This window comes from Crocodylus porosus, unplaced genomic scaffold, assembly GCF_001723895.1.
Source record: "Crocodylus porosus isolate Cpor-Errol unplaced genomic scaffold, CroPor_comp1, whole genome shotgun sequence".
Taxonomy (NCBI): domain Eukaryota; kingdom Metazoa; phylum Chordata; order Crocodylia; family Crocodylidae; genus Crocodylus; species Crocodylus porosus.
Window position 1 is genome coordinate 45,227,559 of NW_017728910.1, and position 22,068 is coordinate 45,249,626.

At 47.5% G+C, this 22,068-nt stretch overlaps 1 protein-coding gene across 1 annotated transcript in view; it reads left to right on the forward strand.

Annotated features, from left to right (window-relative positions):
• Positions 1 to 22,068, forward strand: part of LOC109308679 (diacylglycerol kinase beta-like) — a 125,676-nt gene that overhangs the window by 55,520 nt on the left and 48,088 nt on the right. Inside the window, exons 16-20 of the mRNA XM_019533116.1 lie at positions 1,641 to 1,715; positions 1,879 to 1,964; positions 3,284 to 3,373; positions 7,326 to 7,486; positions 14,440 to 14,504. Coding sequence (XP_019388661.1) covers positions 1,641 to 1,715; positions 1,879 to 1,964; positions 3,284 to 3,373; positions 7,326 to 7,486; positions 14,440 to 14,504 — 477 coding nt within the window. The remainder of the gene's footprint in view (positions 1 to 1,640; positions 1,716 to 1,878; positions 1,965 to 3,283; positions 3,374 to 7,325; positions 7,487 to 14,439; positions 14,505 to 22,068) is intronic.

Genomic DNA, 22,068 nt, shown 5'->3' on the forward strand with positions numbered 1-22,068 from the left:
TGCTGGGGTCATTTGACCCCAGTACTCTTTCCTGCCATGGCAGGGGGTTGGACTAGATGATCTACTCAGGTCCCTTCTGACCCTAGAAACTATGACTAGAAAATGAGGGTTGGAAGGGACCTCTAAGTAGGAAGGGACAATCTAGTCCAACCCCCTGCTCAAAGCAGGACCATCCTCAACTAGATCATCCCAGCCAAGGCTTTGTCGAGCCCGGTCTTCAAAACCTCCAAGGATGGAGACTCCATTGCCTCTGAGTAACCTGTTCCAGTGCTTTACTACCCTCCTACTGAGAAAATGTTTCCTAATATCCAACTTAAACTTCCCTTGCTACAACTTGAGACCATTGTTCCTTGTTCTGTCATCTGCCACCACTAAGAACAGTCCAGCTCCATCCTCTTCTGAACCTTCCTTTAGGTAGCTGAAGGCTGCTATTACATCCCCTCTCAGTTTTCTCTTCTCTAAACTAAATAAGCCCAGTTCCCTCAACCTCTCCTTATAAGTCACATGCCCCAGCTCTCTAACCATTTTTGTTGCTCTCTGCTAGACTCTCTCCAATTCGTCCATATCTTTTCTGTTGTGGGGGGCCCAAAACTGAACACAGGACTCCAGATGTGTCCTCACCCATGCTGAATAGAGGGGAATAATGAGTTGAGTGGAATGTTATTACGTAGAAAGTTGCTTTCTAGGGAGTTTTCCTCTCAGAGTGTTTTTGTAATGTTTGAACTGGAGCAGGGTTTTTTCCCTGTCCCTCCCTCTCACTTGCAGCCTCCACCATTGAAGGTTCAGGCAGCTCTGATTCAGAGGCTGTGCTCCTCACTCCCATGCTTGATAGCTGATGCCCCTTTCGTCCAACCTGTTGTAGGTTATTTTAGTTCATGGGAGAAATTGGTGATGGAATCAGGCTTCGTTGGTATTTATTTGCAAGAATATTGAAAGCCCTGCTTTCTTGAGCACAGGAAAAAGCAAACAACCAGATACAGTGACCCTACCCTACAAGACAAGAAAGCTCTGTCCTACAAGACCCTGAATTGTAAGGGGCTTTATGTCCCTTCCAGCCAGCAGCGTGATCCAAGGACCAGGAGCTCAGCCCAGGACTCTCAAGCCCCCATCTTGTGTCCTGATCACACAACCATCTCACCGCAGAGCCCTCTGCAAGCCTGGCCAGCTCACACCACCCCTCAGTTCCCCGTCCTTACAAAGGAGTTCCCAGCACTTAGCTAGATCACAGGGGTAGAAGATTCCTTCGTATCTGTAATGCATTTAGAAGGGAAATTCAGATGTGAGAGATCACTAAGTATTCTGCCTTTGGTGCTGTGAACCAGGTGGGCATGCTTCATCGGCAAACTCAAGTGGAGGTGGGTAAAAGTGTTTGTACAAGTGAGGAATGCTTCTGCTGTCAAATTCCCACCAAGGATTCCCTGGGATGCTGCCCCCAACCTTTTCTGCCTTTGTGGGGAATGTACAGTACTAGGAGTCCCACACAAGGTATAAGGATGGAGAATGCACAAGAGAGCCCCTGATGGCCCCATCGGTCTCTGTAGAGTAGGGGAACCAGCAGGGGCAGAAAGGCAGTTGCATACCTGTTATTTGTGTTCAGGAAAGTTTTCTTCTGATCCTCTCTCTCCCTCCTTGTTTCCTAGAGTTCTTCGGAAATTCCATTATCTGCTCAACCCCAGACAAGTGTACAACCTGGACCGAGGGGGACCAACTCCTGGGTATGGAGATGCACTGTTCAGCTACTAAGCAGTTCCCACCCTCCTACACCCCTTCCTTCCTGCCTCCCCTCCATTTTCTGCTCTTTTCCCTGCCTCTCCTCCTCCTCTTCCCCCACCTTCCCAACTACAAACTCCTTTTTCTCCATCTTCTTACACTTTCCAGATTGAATTTTTTCCACGACACCCCAGACTTTCGTGTTTTGGCCTGTGGAGGGGATGGGACGGTCGGATGGATCCTGGACTGCATAGGTAACTAAGGATCCATACTGCTGAGTTGCGACTTCACAGACCACAGGCCTGGAAAACTGGTTGAGGCTTTACAGTGGAGTTGTCCTGGACCTTGGAGCAGACCTGCATTGAGAGAAGGACTTGAGAATTATTATTATCCCTTTCTTGCTTGTGCAATTGGCCAAAATTCAGGATAGAGTGGGTTATTTCCCTTAGGAGGTGTCATTGGTGATGGAGCCAGGTGTGTGATTGATGTAATCCTGTGTATTTTTCAAATAATGTTCTTATAAAGACCTGTTCCTCTCAACAGGCAGCAGGAGATGGATCCTTTGCTTATACTTCTAAGCCCCTTCCCAGCCAGCACTTAGCCTAAAAGCTCCCCCTCTGACTTTTTCTCCAAGCCATGTGTCCAGTGGTAGTTTTGGCTTTCTGGTGCTTCTGTCTCAGCTCCTCTGCTGTTCCTCCTGTTTCTGTCACAGAGACAAGTAAATGTATCTCAGCCAAGCAATACCCAGAGAGCCCTCTCTGCCCTTGCCTGCCTGTGTTCAGTGCACAGATGTGCCTGCATTTTGGGTAGAGGCTAATTTTGTTTTAGGTGCATCATTCCTTAAAGGAGATCAGCTGGTTCTTATGTCAGCCAGTTTAGCTGAGATTTAATCCAGCCCCTAATGCTAGCAAGTGAGGGCAAGGAGGCGCCTCTTCTTCTCCTGAGCTTCCATGTCTCTTATTTGCCCTCAAGCTGCTTTCCTGCTGCCTTATTGCTACACATGCCTGCCTCCTGCTCCCAGCTTCATCTTCTGCTTTATGGCTCTTTTTTATTCTGTGCTATGGCCCCTCAGTTCCACCAATGGAGCAGAAGGGAGATGCTGGTAGGGAGGGGAGAAAAGGCTGAAGAGCATGAATGGGATGTTCCCATTCATGCTCTTCAGCCTTTCCTCCCCTCCCTATCAGCATCTTTTTCTGCTGCAAGAGAGCTGGGTTTTCTGCAGGGAAGCCTCCATGGCCAAGGAAGCCTGCTTCTACCCGCATGTGCCCATCCCTCCACATGGTCCATGCACTCCCTGAGCTCACCTTCTGCACTCTGGAAACTGTAGTGTTGTTCATGTCCTGAACCTCATCTGCCTCTTGTGTGATCAGCCCAGTGCCCGGCTGCAGCCTGTCCTCCTTGGGTTGAGGCCACAAAGGAAGAGAATCGCCCAGGTTGCCCCAGGAGGGATTGTCCTTTAAGCTGCCTCTCCAGCCTCCGTGCTGTTTTGGGCAGGTGGGTGGCTGGCTGGGTTCTGTCCCAGGACTGCCTGCTTGTAGAGAGCCTCTGACACCTGTTTCTGTTTGGGCTGCAGACAAAGTGAACCTACCGAAGCACCCGCCTGTGGCCATCCTACCACTGGGAACTGGCAACGACCTCGCAAGGTGTCTGCGCTGGGGAGGAGGTGAGACATCATGACCACTCGAGTGCTATTTGGCTGACAGGGCTCTGCCCATTCAACACTTACGCATCCTGAGACATACCCACATGCCTCTTGCTCTGTGTTCAGAGGCCAAACCCTCCCTTCAGAGGTGCGCATGGACACAGGGCAGAGAGCCTCAGTAACTTGCCATCAGGACACACATTTTGTATAATAACTTTGTGGCTTATTCCTCATTTGATCATTCCATTAATTGAATGAACATGTGGCCAGGTCACTACTGGAGAGTTTAGCTAGTTAATCATGTCTTAACTGTAATGTCTGCCAGGGGCCTTAGAGTCAGCATGTGCCTAGTGGTCTAGCTGCAAGCTTTCTCTTAACACTGGTTAACCATGGTTGGCAAATAGTCACCCTGCATCAAGCCAAAAATTTACCCCTAGTCACCTGTCTGCTTCACCAGAGATGCAGCTGGCCCCGGGAGAGGGCAGACTCCAGGATTCAGACCTACGTGCACTCACAATGGACTTTTCTTCTCCTGCCCCCTTTGTCCTCTCATCTCCCCTTAAATAAATTAATCCAGCTGGGATAGCAAAGGGCTTTGAGACCTGTTTGTAACTCCCTGTAATGGGCAGCATACATGCTGGTTATACAGGGATTACGTGGCTGGGATAATAACAAGGAATTCTCTTTGCCAGTGCCATAAGAGGTGATGCTACTCTTTGTGGTATGTGGTGGCACTAAGCTGTGTTACCTAAAAGCACAGTTCTCCCTGAGCACCCACGAGCACCCTCATCCACTACATCCCCTGGGAACCCTAAAACCAGCAACCTCCGGGTTAAACTTGCAAGCAGGGAGTGCTCTCTTGGCAGCTAGTCCAAGACCCTGGCACTTCCTTCCGAAGGAGGAGGAGGTGAGAATGACCACAGAGCTTTCCGCCTGCACAGTGAAATGCTAGCCTTGTGGTGTGGTGTTCCCACAATGGCAGCAACCATCTCTTAGCATGAAAAGGTGGGCTAGTTGTGCACACCCAGGCAGCTGGGGAGGAGGAAGAATTATAGTCCCCTCAGTGGACTCTTCTTTGAGAGAGTGGGAAACGCACATCCCATGGCAGTAGACACAGGAGACAAACCCAGATAGAGAGCTGGGCACTGAGGCCACCATGAAGCATACATGCTTCTAGCATAGCTGTTACCCACTTTTAAATCATCCTTAAGCCAGGGTTGGCCAGTCCTCAGCACTTCATGTCCTGGAGATTTCACAGGGGTGGCTCTGGAATTTGTACAGTGAGACCAAACGAGCCTAGGGGGTGGGGTAAGTGTGAACCACATACATCCTTTGTCCTGCAGGAGACTATTCCTGCTTGGGTCAGTAGAATGCTCATAAAACTTGGCCCATGGGGGTTGCAAACTGGGGCCCATTTGGTTCTGCAATTTGACATGTGATTCAGGTTGCAAAAACATCATCCCAGCCAAGGCTTTGTCTAGCCGGGTCTTCAAAACCTCCCAAGATGGAGATGCCACCACCACTCTGGATAACCTGTTCCAGTGCTTTTCCACCCTTCCCATGAGAGAGTTTTTCCTTCCATCTAAACTCAACTTCCCTTGCTGCAACTTGAGCCCACTGCTCTTTGTTCTATCATCTGCCACCACTATAGTCTAGCTGCCTATACAGTCAAATGGATTGTAGATTGGCTGAAGGGTCGTACTCAGAGGGTGGTGGTGGACGGGTCGTATTCGACCTGGGGGGAAGTGGGCAGCGGAGTCCCCCAGGGCTCGGTCCTGGGGCCTGCGCTGTTCAACATCTTCATCAGCGATTTAGACAACGGAGTGAAATGCAACCTATTTAAATTCGCTGATGATACCAAAATTTGGAGTGAGGTGAGCACACTCGTAGGCGGGGAAAGACTGCAGCAAGACCTGGATAGGTTACAAGAGTGGGCTGACATAAACAGGATGCGTTTCAATACTGACAAGTGCAGGGTGCTGCACTTAGGCAGTAGAAACCAGCAGCACACTTATAGAATGGGAAACTCCCTTCTTGAGAGCACGGAGGCAGAAAGGGATCTTGGAGTCATTATTGACTCCAAGATGAACATGGGCCGACAATGCGAGGTCACGGTTGGCAGAGCTAACCGGACCTTGTCGTGCATCCACAGATGCATCTCAAGTAGGGCCAAGGAGGTGATCCTCCCCCTCTATGTGACACTGGTCAGGCCACAGCTGGAGTACTGCGTCCAGTTCTGTGCGCCCCATTTCAGGAGGGATGTGGACAACATTGAAAGGGTCCAGAGGAGGGCCACCCGCATGATCCAGGGACTACAGGGCAGACCCTACATTGAAAGACTGCGGGACCTGAACCTGTTCAGCCTTCACAAGAGAAGGCTGAGGGGGGACCTGGTGACAGTCTATAAACTCACCGGGGGGACCAGAAGGGTTTAGGGGAGACGCTGTTTCCCCTAGCGCCCCCTGGCATGACAAGGAACAATGGACACAAGTTATTAGAGAGTAGATTTAGATTAGACATCCGCGAGAACTACTTCACAGTTAGGGCGGCTAGGAGCTGGAACCAACTTCCTAGGGAAGTGGTGCTGGCTTCTACTCTGGGGATCTTTAAGAAGAGGCTTGATGACTACCTGGCTGGACTCATCTGAGTCCAGTCTTTTTCTCCCACCCAGGCAGGGGGTTGGGCTTGAAGATCTACAAGGTCTCTTCTGACCCTACTTCTATGATTCTGTGATTTGATTCTTACAATCCAGCCTAAATCCCTTGTGGTGATTTAAACTCATTATTTCTGGTCTTTTCCCCTGTGGACCCAAAGAATAGTCCTGCCCTCCTCTTTATAATAACCATTTTAAAAAAATTATTATCAAGTCCCTCCCCATGATCTTCTTTTCTCCAGACTACATAGTTCCAGTTCTTCCAAACTTTCCTCATACCCCTAATCATTTTTGTCACTATCCTCTGGGCTTGTTGGTCCACATCTTTTTTGAGGTGCTGTACCCAAACCTGGACTTCTTACCTGGCTTTCAGGTGAGAAAGTGACCCCGGTGTGCCGTAAGTGCACATCCTCCAGATCTGGAGTCAGATGTGCTACCATTGTGCCATAAGACACCTAAAAGCACATGTGTGTGACCGGGGTGGGGGGCTGACCCCTGATAACTCGGGAAGGTGCTGCCCACTGCCTGGTTTGTTGAACTGAGTGAAACCTACTGAGAAAACAAGCCCCTTGCTGTGAGCAGAAAATGAACCTGCACAGAGAAACTGCACTGGATTTCAAATCCAGTGCCTTAACCACTTAGCCAAATGCAACTTCTAAGGACACATATGTTACCACTCAGGAACTGTCCTCTGCAAAGCATCTGCTCAGCCTGTAGCTCTTTGTGTCACCAAACATGGTGTTTCTACCTGGATGGGGAGGAGAGCTGATCCTGTCCAGTCTTCACTCTGCTCACTGCCATGTCCTGCTGAATGCCACAGACCCCCTTCACCACCCTACAAAACTGCTGCTTCTGTGCCAGCAGCCTCATTCACTGCTGAGCACTGCCTACTGCCAGTGACGTACTGGTCACTGTACATGATTCCATCTGCTCCCAGCACTGGTCTGTCACTGCACTTGCTGGTCAGGTGTCCCTCACTGGTGATACCCCCTGCCCTGGTCACTTCCATGCCCTACCAGCCAGCACTAACTCCATGTACACACAGGTGGCTAGGCTGTACTGTGTCCCTTCTGACATGGCACTACCCACCTGCCTCTGCTGGCTCAGCACAGCACTGGGCTTCATCTCCTACCTCAGCCCTAGTTGCAGACTCTGCAAGTGTCACCACTGCCACCAAATCTACAGCCCATTGAGCTGCATCTCCCATCTGCACCCAGAACCCCCAACAAGGCCTGACTCCTGCTGACATTGCTCATTGCCCATCTGTACCTGCCACTCTTCAGTTAAGAGTGACCTATGGCTGTTTTTTCCCCTCCCAAGGTTATGAAGGTGGTAATTTGATGAAGGTGCTGAAGGACATTGAGCATAGCACCGAGATCATGCTGGACCGGTGGCGAATTGATGTGATCCCCAACAACAAGGAGGAGAATGGGGACCCTGTCCCATACAGCATCATCAACAACTATTTCTCCATTGGAGTGGTGAGTAACCCAAGAGTCCCCTTTCCCACAAGGAAGCACCCAGTCTGGCTGAGGTAGAGTCAAGAGGAATTCATTGATCCTGGTTGCTGGCAGTAGTTGCACACTAGGTCCCCTAGCACATGCTGTACTAGTGATTTGTCCCAAGCCTTCATGCCAGCCACAGAGTTACTATGTATATTTTGTGTAATAATGCTGTGGCTTTTATCACGCCTTTAACTGAAAGAACGTGTGACCAGGTCACTGCTTAAGACATGATGTCTTAAGTGTAATATTTGTGAGGAGCTTTAGAGTCGGTGAGTGACTTTATGTTGGGTTGTAAACGGAGTGACAGGCTCTTACACCATGTTAGTTCTTGGATGTCTTTTTGGAGCCACAGTGGAGCATAGGGCTGGAAAGGGCCTTCCTGGCTACTGAGCCCAGGCTACTGCTTGCCAGGAGTTACTGGCACAGCGCTGTCCAGAACTATAGAATACAATACAGTCCTGGAGCCCTACAGCCCTTGCTCATGTAAACCTTGTTCACACAGGCCATCCCTCTGAAGCTGATTAGAAATATGTCCTTATTGTGTACAGTGTCATTTGTCAGTCCAGACCCTTCATAGAGCTAAATGAAGATAACTTCCCAGGGCTTGTCCACACCAAGATGGCAACAAGCTCTGGCAGTGAGAGGCATGAACTCACCCTGCCTATGTCCTGATCACCTGCTCCAAACCTGGAAGTTACCCATGAGGCTACCCCAGGTTTGTCCCTCTGTGGCCATTCTCAGGTCTGACATAGATCAAGAGAGTAAGAGCAACCAGAGAGCGAGAAGCCAGGCGCATCCAGACTGGTCAACTGCCTAATTTGTAGTGTGTTTGCAGGCATGGGTCAGCAGGCTGGTGACAGGACATGCTTGGGCCTCTCTATGCGAGGACTCACTGCTGTGTGGGATAGACAAGTCCACAAGGGCCTCATCAAAGTGGGACTGTTGCTGGCCCTGCAGGCTGGGGGGTACAACAGTCTGGGGAGCAGGCTGAGTTTCCTATGGGACCATTGTGGAGGTGGAAAGCTCAGGGCAGGAAGGTGCTTAATGCTGACCGTGTTCCACCTGTGAGCTACACCTCTCTATGCTGACCTGGGGAAGCCTGGTCTGAGCCTGGGCTCTCTGAAGGATAACAAGCTCACTGAGAACCACAGAAATACTTTAATCAGAACAGATTTTGGCCCAGTCTCACTATGCCTGGCTGCTTCTAATACTTGCTCCAAGCTCAGGCAGATCTCTGCTCTCAGATCTGCCCATACTGTCCCTCACTGTGCTCCTGCCAAGTGATTTCAACACTGCTGCCCATGGGCACAGAGCTGTTGTACTTGTGGAGTTGTGTGAACTCCCAGAAAAGCTGCAGTCTGCAATAAAATGTTCTGCTTGGGTATTATTATTCCCCAGTCACATTCACTGGCATTTTCCCAGGGAGACTCACATTGTTATACTGCCTCCTGGTACATTTATGCTCATGATTTATTTTTTTCCCTGTCTTTATGGCTGTTTGCAGCACTTCTTAATTCAGGCTCCTCATCAGATGGACCCCTTACAGTTTGACAATCATTCTTACACATGGGGAATAAGGTCAGGACTAATGTTTTCTAGGCATGTTGGGGCTTGTCTACACTGCAGTGACAGTGGATCCCCATGCTGGAATAGGGTATGAGCATACCTAGCAAGGCTGCTCCAAGGTTGTCCTTAGTGCCACTCTCAGACCTGCCAGAGACCACTCCTAGGTGACCTCAGAGCTTAAATCCTGTTGACCTTCAGTGAGATTTGGGCTTCCAAATGCCTTGCTCACCTTTGACAATGAGACTTTGGCTATTCAGGCAATCACATGCTTCTGAAAGTATTAAGCCAGACCTCCAGCACTTGCCAGACCCCTTCCCCCAATAGCATGCACTTCTGTTTCTTCCCAGAGATTACTCTCAGCTTATTTTCCTAGAAAAATAGAATCATCATAGAGCAGCGAGGCTGGAAGGGAGCTCCAGAGGTCATATCTAGTCCAGCCCGCTGCATGAGGCAGGATCAGCCCTGTCCAAACCGTCCCAGACAAATCCATCACCTAACCTTTCAGTAAAATGACCCTTGGCTTTGACATAACACAAGACATAACTTGCTAACCTGCCACAGGTAAAGCAGCCAATGTCCTGCTTCTGTTTTCCATTGAATGGCATTGTTTTGGGAAGGTTTAGGGGCCCAGGTGCTGGGGTGACCTCCAGAAGGAAGCTCAGGAAGGCTTGAGCCGAAACGTTGTCATGTGGAAATAGGGAAAGGCCTAGAGCCAGTGGGGCTGGCAAAGGGGCCGGGTATTTACCTAAAAAAAGAAACAGCTGGCTGTTATTTTGGGGGGGGGGAGGGATGACGTGACACATGCTTGTCCCCAACCTGTGAACTGCCCTGTGAACTTCAGCTGTTTCCTCCTACTCTGCCCCTCATTTGACCTGACTCCTACAGATTTACACACGTGTCTGGCTTGACATGGGCAGGTTCCTGGTAAAGCCATTGGCAGTGGCACTTCTGCTCATGCCCCAGGCTACATCTTTGAGAGCGCCAGGGATGCCCTTGGCCTGAGCATGCAATTCCCTTTCCCTTCCACGGGAATACCCTGCCTGGTCTTCGGAGACAGGCACCGGAGCCGGGATTCTCCAGTGACTCTTCATGGGCCACAGTTGCTGGTCACTTGATGCCCATTCTCCTGTTTATTTCCAGTTGCTAAAGTACATGAAGATGGCTAAAAATACAGGAGATGCTTTACTATGTAAACAGTTGCTATGGTTGCCATGGCAATGTTATCAGACACCAGATGGGAAGGGAGGTGGCCCATCCTGCAGGCGAATGGGAGGGGAGGTGTGCCCTGGGCTATCTGGGCCATAAGGCTCAGTCCACACTTGGAAGAGTTTGGAAATTTCTACTGGCTTTGTGTGTGGGCGTGAAAACATCATTAGACATTTGCAAGCTATTTTTCCTTCCCACAAAGTGACTGGAGGCAGTTAAGTCACAATGCACAAAGTACTTAAATGCTTCAACTCATACCCCAAGTTAAGCCCAGGCTTTGTTTGGTGCTTTGTTTAATCAGGGGCTTCAGCCTTGATGCATCTCTAATTAAATTAAACCCAGGACTTTAACTAATGTTATAAAGTGGTCTCCCAAGCTGTTGTGGCACTCAGTATGACCTTAGTTAGTGACAGAGCTGCAGTGTGAGATTGCCATCTAAAAATAGTCTCGGGAATTTCGCACATTAGCTGTGTTCCTAAAGAACCAGCAGGAAAACCATTCTCAAGCTATTGACAGGTACTTTGCCTGCTGCAGTCTTCATCATGTGGCCATTTCCTACCTTGTGAAATCAATGCAGGACATGAAAAGGGAGTGACTTTCTGCTTGGGAAGCAGTGGCTCTAGGTGCTTTTGCTGCAGAGGCACCACTGTTGGTAACAAAACCAGAGAACGTGCTAAAACAAATCTCTGTTTCTTATAGCATGAGTATGCTGTGGGATCATTTCCCCCCAAGTAGACCAGGAGTTTCCCAGCCACCCTCGGAGGGAAGGAGTTAATATCAGCCATTCATATCAGCACCCTGTCGCCAACACCTTGCTGGTCCCACACGTGGACCTGGGTTGGATCGTGGGCACAAATGGCACAGGGCCCATTCCAGCCCTGTCACCAGAAGATGTTAGTTTCAAAGCAGATAGAGAAAGTTTCACATGCGGTCATGTGTATTTTTCACGTGTTTTCTGTTTAAATCTTTGTTACTGGTAACCCCTGAGGCTCAGCTCAGAGTCACAATGTACTTACGTACATCAGCCACTTTTCTGTATCACGGTGGGCCCTGAAAGGGCCCCATTCACAAAAATAAGACCTGGAAGTATTTGCTACATCCAATCCATCCTCGCTGTCCATTTTGGAAGACTGCAGGGTACTGGCAAGCAGATAAAAGGGACAGAAATGAATGCATAGGTCATACTTGGGAATCTCAGCGCTGACAGAATGCCTTTAAATAATGCCATTGATGATGGGATGTTTCAGTCTTGGGGAGCTAGGCTGCCACTTCCTATCTCCTCCTCCTTTATTTTGAGTGTTGATCCATGGCAGGCAGCAGTGATATCGTTGACAGGAAGTTTTGGATTGCAAATAGTTTTTGTGCTATGTTTAACTCAGAGCTCCCCAAAGGTTCTGTCACTGGGTCTTAGGTGATGAATAGGCTACTAATCCCTTGATGGAGTGAAGTGTATTTCCAGGGTTACCTGAACTCTGAGACGTGAAAGAAATCCATTGGCACTATTACTGGGGCATTTGAAAACCTACTTAAGTGGCTGACTTGGTACCTGCATGCTCACATGGACACTGCATCCGGTCACGTGACAAGCATGGACATTAACACATTTCTAAACAGGCGCTGTTGTTAAAAATGTCACACGTGGGCCAACACTGACACATTCTCCACTGCTTGTTATTGCAGTTAATCTCCCGTGTGGGATCATTAGCATGGCGCACATGGAAACTGAGAGGGAAATTGTGCTTATTGGAGCATGGCGTAATCACCCTTTTCTATTTGCTGCTGAGGCGGGAGTTAATCTTTATTATCTCACTGGCTTTTTAACTCCAAAGGCATTTGCCCCATTTTTACTTTGGCCTCTTTGATGAATTAGCACTAGCTTTCTTTGTGTTAAATCTTGACTCAGTAATTCCAAAGCAGGAATGCTTTCTCCCAGTCCCCAAAATCCTAAAATAACCTAGAATTTCTGAACCACACCAGAGAACCTAGTGGATAGTTGTAATCCTGCTGTGCCATAGCATGGGACGACTCAAATAGTCCATAGGAAGAATAGCATTCTGCACCCTTAATCAAACAGGTTGCCATCTCCACGGACCCAGGAGTGTGATTGTGCTGAAAATTTGGTGACAGTTGTTAATATATGTTTAAATCAAGCTCAGTAGATAATAAGGTTTATTTTTAGTTTTCAAATAGCTTTGAAATTGTAGGAAAGCAAGCCAGAGATATAAAACAAGATTTGTTGTATATTCCTTCTGCTCTTGAGACTTGTTGTTCTTTGAGCTCTGAGGGAGGGAGCACAATAAGTTTGCTCCACTACGCTTTCCCTTACAGTAGCTGGCCATTCTCAGATTTGGCCTCCTTCTCCAGATCCTGTCTTCCATGTGTGTAGGTTCCCTAGGTGGGAGGCTATTAGCTAATTGTGCCATGTTCAAGAAGGCCATTCAAAGCTCTTCTAAACAGGATTGGATTTGTGTGTCCTCTGGCAATAGTCCAGTCCACTCCTGGAAGCTCTCCTGGGTAGCAGGGCCTGAAGGTCAAGTGTCTCCCTAAGCCCCGCTCCCTGCAATGTTTCCCCAGCTCCTCCGCAACTGGGATTTTCTGCACACCACTTTAACACCTATAATCAGAATAAAGAAAAGAAGAAGGGTAGGTGTGATTCCTAGAAGAGCTCTACTCAAGTTTCCTGTTCCTGTTCTTCTAGGGCTCTATCAGCCCTCTACCTGCCTGTCCACCCCACATGTCACTGCAGCAAGGTAGTGTCGAGCTGCAGGGGGTATTCGCATGACAGTGAACCCTCAACTTGCCCTGAGGTGGAGGCATAGACCTACCCATCCTGTTGTAGCACTGCAGAATTCAGTATAGAGGAATTTAGCCCCATGTCATTATATATGACTGAAAGGTTCCTTTTGTAAGTTGGCTTAGTGGGTCATATATAATGCATTGTCTTAATGGAGCCATCCCCTAATCAATGCCAGGGAGATGAGTGGTGCAATAAGAACTGCTCTTTATATGCTAGATAATTGTACAAGAACAGGTGTACAATAATGCAGGGAAGTGCAAGACTCTCTGCAAAACTAGATTTAATGTAAATTTTTCCCTTGAGCTACAGGGAAAGAGCCAGGGACGGGAAAGACCCATGAGGTCATTCAGGCCCTCTGCCTCCTGTTAGAGTGAGGTTGTTCCTTACAGTATGTGTGTTTGCTTTGTTCCTTGGTGAATGATTCCCAGCTTTGTTCCTCGGTGAGCAATTCCCAGCTCTTTTCCTGGTTGCCTGGCATCATCAGGGACTGGGCTTTGTCTCATCCTGTTTTGGGGGAAATCATAGATGGATCTGGGCTAACTTTGATCCATTCCGGTCTAGTCAGGATTCCAGGTGTCCCATGCTATTCCCTCATTCCACCCCCTGCTTTGCCCTCAATACATGTGTTAGCATATTTGCCCAACAGGGTACTGCCCTGCCATCCCAAAGATCCCAAGATAGAGCCATAGTCATCTACTTCTGGGGATTTGGACTTACTGGTAACAGAACAGTGGTATAGCACAGACCTCAGCCTTAGCTGTTCTTCTGCAGTTGGCAGTGTCAAGGGCTCACTGCAGGAAATCGCCTCTCCTGGCCCCTACCCCTCCTACTCTGACCCACCTTTCCCCCTATGGCCTGGTAGTGCTGATTGGGACTGGAGGTGTAATTAGTCACAGTCATCATAACACAGGATCCAAGCAGCCTGGTCTAAGAAGACCTGGTAGAACAGCTCTGAGTCATCTACAGATGGGCCAGGGCCCATCATTACCCTAGTACAGCTCTATGCAAAGGCACAAGGGCCTGTACTTTATGCTGCCTCCATCTATTTACCCTGTTCAGAGTAAGAAAGCCCAGTATGCAGCTTCTGCTGAGAGCCAGCTGCTCTGCATAGGGATGAGCTTTGGTTATTCAAATAAGAAACCCTAAGTAGGCTTTATCCCAGAAGTCCCAAATCTGTGCTCCAGGCCTTTGCCCCATGGAGCTGATTTCTTTCCTGTGGAGGTGAACCATCATTCTCTCAGTCTCAACCTGTGGTGCTTCAGTGTCATGTTCCTGCTAATTTGCTGCAATGTCTCTTTTGCTGTTATCTGTCACTTCGCAGATCCAAATTCAAGTTTCTCTTCATTCCCTCTCCTTGCAGGATGCATCCATCGCACATAGATTCCACATGATGAGAGAAAAGCATCCTGAGAAATTCAACAGCAGGTAAACCCTCTCCCCATTCTGTCTTGATGCTGGTGAGGAGTGTTTTTTGGGCCCTGCCAGGAAAGCTGGGGCTTAGAACAAGCTTGCTTCCTTACCTGACCTGCTTCCTGGAAGAAACGTTGATAGTCTAGAGGACAGAGGGGTGCAAGGGCAAAGCATTCATTGACCTGTCATGGTCAAAAGATGATTCCCAGTAGAAAATTTTGTGCACAATCAAAAGTTTTCCCATGGAAAAATTCAGTTTGGCCAAAACCGTGTTTTCCATAGAAGAACTGTCCACCTGATGCAAAATTCCTATTAGGTCTAATTACAATCATGTAAACCTGGGCACTGCCTGAGACTTTCCCAAGAACTGTCTGACACCCCTTGCTCTCCACATTTTATTCCCCTTGCTTTCTTTTCCTTTGGAGCTCTCACCAGTGTGACAGTCTCATACCTAGACCAGCGGAGGCCAATCATTTGGCATGTGTATTGCCATAAATTAAGCCCTGAGTCCTTCCTGAGTGCTACTCTGATCCCCTTCCTCTATCTTATCTAATGCTCTGCTTTCCACTTTCTGCTCTGTCTTCTGCTGTGCCCCCCTCGCTGATCTTGCATGCAACACAGAGCCTGTCCATGCCACTTGTGGCATGTGCACCTCATGTTGGCCACCACTGCTTTTTATATGCTCGCCCCACTTCTCCACCTCCACCTTTGTTTCCTTTCCTGGGCCGTTTCTTTTCCCACTGGCTACACCAGTGAGAAAAGTAAAAACAGCTTAATTTGAGCAGCAACACCTAGAAGGGGAGGAAATGCTGTATTTGGCAAGTCATGTACAAGCCTGTCTTTAGGGCCAGACCAGACTCCATCCTTCAGGAGTCTAAATGGTATTTAACAACCGACTGTCTTCTGCACAGTGCAAGTCTCTGAGAAACTGATAAAACAGAAGGTGGGTGGGTCTTTTTCCTGCTTTTCGTGGAATTGGTCTTATGGTGTGTTTCAAAAGTAGGCCTGTAGACAATTTGTCAGGGACTTAGCAAGGTTTAATATGTTCACGCATTGACACCTAACAGCTGGAATAGGATCTAGTTCTATGTATAGGCATATCAGCCCCTGCCTTCTTCATAAGCATGGTGGAAGATAGAGGAAAACAAAGATTGGTTCCATGATGCACCCAGAAGATTAAGATCTAGGTTGATGATGTCACCTGTCTATAAAGCAGTGAAATAACTCAACTGGAGGTGGGTCTTGGTTGATGACTCTCTGTGGGGAAGGAAACAGCCATGAGCAATATTTGTATTGGGTCTTTACGTTACTCCATTCTGTGGGCCTGGAGAGGTAAGCTTTTCATGAGAAACCTGCTGGAATTCAGCTATAGGTGTAATTACATTTGTTCACATTTAATATTTACCTACCAGTGTCAGGACTGGCAAGTACAGGCTCTCCAGCAAAGGCAGAGCTGCAGGTTCCAACTAGCTTGGGTCTTACTTGGTGTTGATCAGGGTGGCACGGTGACAGGAGGAGCATGCTGCTTGTGAGCTGGATCCCTACTTTCAGAAATGCCTATTAGAAAACCTTCACACAAAGCAAAGAGCCTCCAGCTCAGCTTTGCTCCAAGACACAAAACTCACTCATCTTAGGACAGCTCATCAAAGCACAAGTGAGAGACTGAAAGCATGCCCAGAAAAGCAGAGAAACTCAGTGGAGATGTTACACTGATGTCCACTTTAATTTCCTCCTTCCCATCCCTGCCAGCAAAAGGTAGATGAATAATAATTAGAGAGAACATGTCCTTCAAGGCAAATCTCCCTTTGCTAAAATCACAAGCTGCAAACTTGAGCTCAGCTTTGTAATTGTTTGTGTCCCACTGAGTTATTTCTGGCCTGGTCTGTGTGCCAATGATAGTGCATGTTTGGGCACTGGTGCATAAAACCCTCACTCAGAACCAAATTCCACCCCACCAAAATCAAGTCCAAAACCATTGACTTCTATGGGATCAGTTTTTAATCACATTTTTGTGACCCCCTAGTGCTCTGGGGCCATGGGCTAGACATCGGGGCTACATCCACAAGAAGACCTAGGTGCTACAATGCATGGTTGCAGCAGTGCACTTTTAGGCAAATAGTCAGTAATAGAATTCACAGCCCCTGGCTCCCTGGACTGTAAGTGGAGAGGATTAGGCACCTCAGAATAGGACTGAAAAAGCCAGCATCTAAAGCAGGGCAGCTACCTAAGCTAGCCAATAGGAGATGGCAGAGAGAGGGGTATGGTGTAAACCATGCCCCTCAAAGCACTGAGGTCTGTGTGGCAAAAAGTCATAGAGAAGTGGGGCTGGAAGGGAACTCCGGAGGCTACATGGAGTCCACCCCCTGCTTGAGGCAGGATCAGCCCTATTCAAACCATCCCATAAAAATGCATTGTCTAACCTTTTAGCAAAACTGCAGAGTCAACCCTGATATAACAGAAGCCATAACACCTGAACCTGCCACAGGTAAAGCAGGGGAACCATGGAAGCCACCATCTTGCTTCTCTAAAGGTTATTAATATATGGTCAAGAGATCCCAGGTAGAGGGCTATGTCTGTTACTACAGAAGACAGCAACCCCCTCCCCACACACACACCCTCTCCCCCAGTCTGTACCAATCTGACCATGGGGTAAAATTCCTTCTTGACCCCAAATACGGTGTTGGTCAGAGTCTGAGCAGAGGGGCAAGACCCTCTAGCCAAGAACCTCCAGCTTTGGTCTCAACAGGAGCACTGGCACAGCCTAGTCAAAATCCCCAGCCTTGGCTGTAGCCAATACCCAGTGCCTTTGATGAAAGCGAAAAAATGGCATGGTTGTTCGTGGCATAAAGAGCAAATTCCTTGGATAGTTTCCAGATGTGCTTTGGTGGCCCACCCCTCAGCAGTGATTGGCAGAAGCATATAATGTATAATTTAATAGCAAATTCCGTGGAAAGTAAATTACTTCATATAATTTATCATATTATTATAAATCTAGATATTACTACTAATATGTTAAATTGTTTTTATTAAGGGTAACATAAATTATGTTAGTTGTTAAATGCTAGCATGCAGCATCCACCGGCAGTTGCAGCTGACAGCCTCTGTCTCTGCGGTGTGAAGACTTGTCCATACATTGAGATTTCACGTTCTGTGTCTGCTGAATTGGTTGTAATTCTAAGCCAGCTTTTTGCCAAGTTGTAGAGATATGGAAACTGATCAGACTGAATCCCAAAATTCAGTTATATTTAAAGGCATCTGGCTCTCTAACAAAGCTCATGCAAGTAGCACATTCATTAGCATGCTTTTCTACTATCCAGGGATTGATTTAATTAGCTAAGGGTCAGAATACAGAAAAGATACCTGATTTGGGTCAAAAATGCAAACAGCACTAAAAAAGGAGGCAGCCAGTTTAAATCAAGGTGGTAGTGACTGATCCTACTTGTAGTACTGATTTAACTTTGTAGCTGTTTCCTAGACCAGTTCTTGTCTGTGCTGGTTTTCAGTTTGACCCTCTGAAAGCTATTGTGATGCCGTATCTTCAACCCAGTTTATCAAATTCATCAGTTTGTTATGTGACTTGTGAATCAAAATCTGCTTCAAACCATGTTAGAAGCTCCATCAGCCGGATTGCTTTTTCAGCCACAAAATTAACTTGATCTTCACTTAAGCCCTTGCGCCATAGCGTTGCTGGGCACAAATCATGACAGTGATGCTACTGTACAGTAGTAATGTGCTTATGTGCAGTAACTCATTGCTGCTGCACAGTAGTGTCTAAAAATAACCGTGTGGCAATGGGACTGTGCAGTAATGCCAGTTACTTCACAGTTGTTTAGTACTTGGTTAAACAAGTACTAAATGACTGCACAGTAAAAACTGCGCAGCCCAGCATGTGTAGATGCACCCACTGTGTGCAGGGTGTGATTTCAAGCTCCTCACAAACAAATTGCTGGTAGGACTTAATATTCCTTTCATAGTAACAAACTGTGTTGAACCATAAATACCATTTTGGAAGCACTGGTTCTGATGGAAGTTACACGGTTGCATTTAGATCCTCATTTTGATTGGCAGTAGATTCCCTGTATCAAAGCTTACAGCCCGGACAATGTTTGAATATTTTTTTTGAAGAGGAAACCCGGGTATCCTCATCAGGAAAAAGGATGCACTAGATATCACTTACTAAAGAAAGAATGTGTGTGTTGCAGCTGACTTGAATTGCACTAGGCATCGTTCCATGGAGCACATCAGAGAAAGCTTTGGATATATACATTGCATTATCAGAGAGAAATGCTGAGATCTTGTTAAAGTCTAAGCTGTAGTTTACAACAGCCCTCACTACAGCTTGTGTTGCAGTTGAAAAATTTACAGATGTGAGTTGAACTGGCTGTGTTTGAAAAACAGGCAGGTCGTGGTTTTTTCAGCTCCCAGGCATAAATGACACATGGCCCTGGAGGTGACTGCCTGCAGGTGGTGGCAGCGGTGAATGGGGAGCTCCTGCAGGCAGCCTCAGAAGCGTCAGGAGGGGAGTGGGGGCGCGTAGTGAGTGCCAACCAGCGGTTGGCGACCAGCTGCAGATGCCGCCGGCATTGTCGGTGACGCTTTTCTCAGGGGAGCTGCATGCACCCCCCATGCATCATCAACGCTCCCAGGTACAAATCCAATGTGAAGTGCATAGTTATGTTGTGCATCTGTTGCTTCATCTCCTACAACTGAAATTGATTCATATTGTGCCAATGCAGATTTTGTAGACTGAACATGCAAAGCAATTACTTATGGTAGATAATCCTGGCAAAGTTTGTTTGCACATGGGAAACTGCCAGCATTTGGTATGTGCTTGTTGAAGCAGTCCCTTAGTTTCAGGTTATCAATTTTTTCCAAAGGTATGTTGGCAGCAATGAATGCCTACAGTAGCTTCTCTTCTTGTTAAACTGCTTTCAGTGGTTCTTTTAAACAATCAAGAACATTGTCGTCTGTGTTTTTTTCTGACCTTCAGCCTCTGCAGAAGCCTTTCGCTTTATATGCACTTTAGACTCGATCAGTGCTGTTTTTTCTCAGTACATCCAGAGTCGCGTTGCAAGATGAACAAGACAATTTATCACCATCTGAATGTAAAGTTCCTACAGGGAACTGTTACACAATCCTGAGCTGAAATGGATTTAGCTTTTTTTGATTTCTTTTCAGTCATCTTCAGACTTCAAACTACTGCATTTAAGATGTCGCTGAAACATTTCACTCTACCTTACTGACTTGTGCTTTCATTTAGTGACTAGTCTAAGTCAGGACAAGGAGATATTAACTCTCAATCACGTGATCTATGACTGTAGTGATATTGTCGCTTTGTCCTTGTATTGTGGTAAGCATTTGGGCATTCTAAAACAGCATATTATACGGACAATATGCATTCTATATTTTTAAAATTGATTTTGCAGACAATCCTGTATTTTGTATTTTCCGTGAAATCTGCAGAACTGTGATATAAGCAGACCCCTAATTACTGTTGAGGTGTAGACACACTCCAAGGCTTCTCCTTTCTCTTTGGAGTTACAGCCTTGACCTCTCTACTTGAGGTGGAGGCCTAGCCAGGTCCTTCCTTGCACAAAACCGGAGGAGGAATTATGTCTGTTATGGGAGGGAGGGAGGGGTGTTGTCACACTTCTAACTAATAAATGTGGTTAGGGAGCTCACAGGGATGTAGGAGAATTTGATTGAAATCCCTTCTCTGCCAGAGAGGCCATGAACCCAAACTACCAATTTCTTTGCGAATGCTGTAAATGCTGGGACAGGGTACTCTAAGATAGCACTCTATTATTGCTAGGTTGCAGGTTACATTTAGCAGGTGTTAAATACACTTAAAATGCAAGCAACTGAACATTCAAGTAGTAAAACACGCACCAAGTATACTTGAATCATAGCAAAGTTATGGCTTTTGCAGGACAAGTATTTCCAGATTGCATTAGGTAACACATTTTCAGCTATTGTTGGGCGGTTCCATGGAGATAATACAAGCAATTTGTAGTCTTCGTCTAGCTATAGTGTTAGCTAGGGACCCCTCTACTGTACAGAGCCCTCAGATGGGAAGAGGAAAGCCACACATCTCAGGAGGGGGCGGTCCTGGGTCTTTAGCCTGTCAGGTTCCTCCTGACAGCTGGGTGCCTGCAGTCCCCAGGGTCCTAGGCTGATTCAAGACTCTGGCGTAGTGCCACCACTGTGATGGACAGTCAGCAAGCTGTGCATGTTATAATTTGGAGCAAACATTACCACACCAGTGCTCAGAGCACATTCTAACTCTAATACTGCACAGGTTTAACACGTATTAAGTGTCCCATGTGACAGAGCCCTTAGCTCTTCCTCATGGATCTCTTCCACGTAGATTGCAGTAATTCAAAATTCTTTGGGCCACAGACAGAAAGGGAGTGTGACTGTGTAGCCTACTGGTTAGGACCCTCTTTGATGGAGGTAGAACACCTGGAAGTTGTTCTCTGCTCTGTACTGTCTTCAGCCTAAAATTTCATGTTGATGCATATTGAGAGAAATCATTTTAGCTAAATGGAATCTGTTCATAGGTTGCAGAAAAGACGGTGCCTGTTTAGCAGCTCGATGTGAATTGTGGTTTTGGATTCATACTTCAGTGACTTGAAGCCAAACTCCGGAGCCAAACAGCTTTGTTTTTAAGAGTTCAACATCCACATTTTCCTAATGTTGCAGGGGCATGGTGAGAGAGGAAGCAGGTGGTTATATGGGAATCTCCTGGCTTTTCTCTTTAGTTTTTTTGAGCAAATGCTGGGTTTTTTTAATCCAAAATGTTTCTCTACTCTTGCTTTTGCCCAACTTCCAGTAAAACACAGGCTGGGCCTGTGTCTTTCCCTGCCAATTCCCCTTGTGGGCTGTTTCCTGGCCCTGCGGCTCCAGTGCGTGTCCTGCCACATTGTCTGCACCAGAGTGAGGAACCCAAAGCTTGCTAGCACCCTGCAGTGGGGCTAGGGGGATGGAAGCTTCGGCTTTGCAGTTGGCTTGTGAGGTTCCCAAACTCTTCACTAGCCTAACATTAATGCCAGCAAACGAGGGAGATCTGCAGAAACTATGGGGTGGCAGCCGTCTGAGTCACCCAGCTAATGTGGCCCTTCCACATGTGAGCTCTGTGATTACTTGGTTGGCACTGGCTGGATTTATAAGGAGTGGAGCACTATAGTACTCCACCTGGACCCCTCTCCTTCTGTGGCCGTCTGGCTTCCAGGCCTTTGATGAGAAGCCAACACAGTAAGTCAGGTTGTTCTGTTGAGCAGGCTGAGCTCCGTGACCCTGCTCCTTCGCTGTGTCTGAGCTGCCCTTCCTTCATGCCAGGGGTTGGGGTGGAAGCTGTGGCAGGAGACTTTGCACCACAGCATTTCTTGATGACAGTGATCTTGTCATCTTTTGCTTTGCTTTGGCTTAGTGAGAAGGTAGCTGGCCAGACTGAACAGAGTCAAAGCCAGATCCAAGAACAAGTGGGTTGCAGCAGCATGATAGGCATGCCAGGGCCCGATGCTCTTCTCACTGCTGCACCTTGGGCTGAAGTGCCCTCTGCATGCAGGGGGGAGTTTCT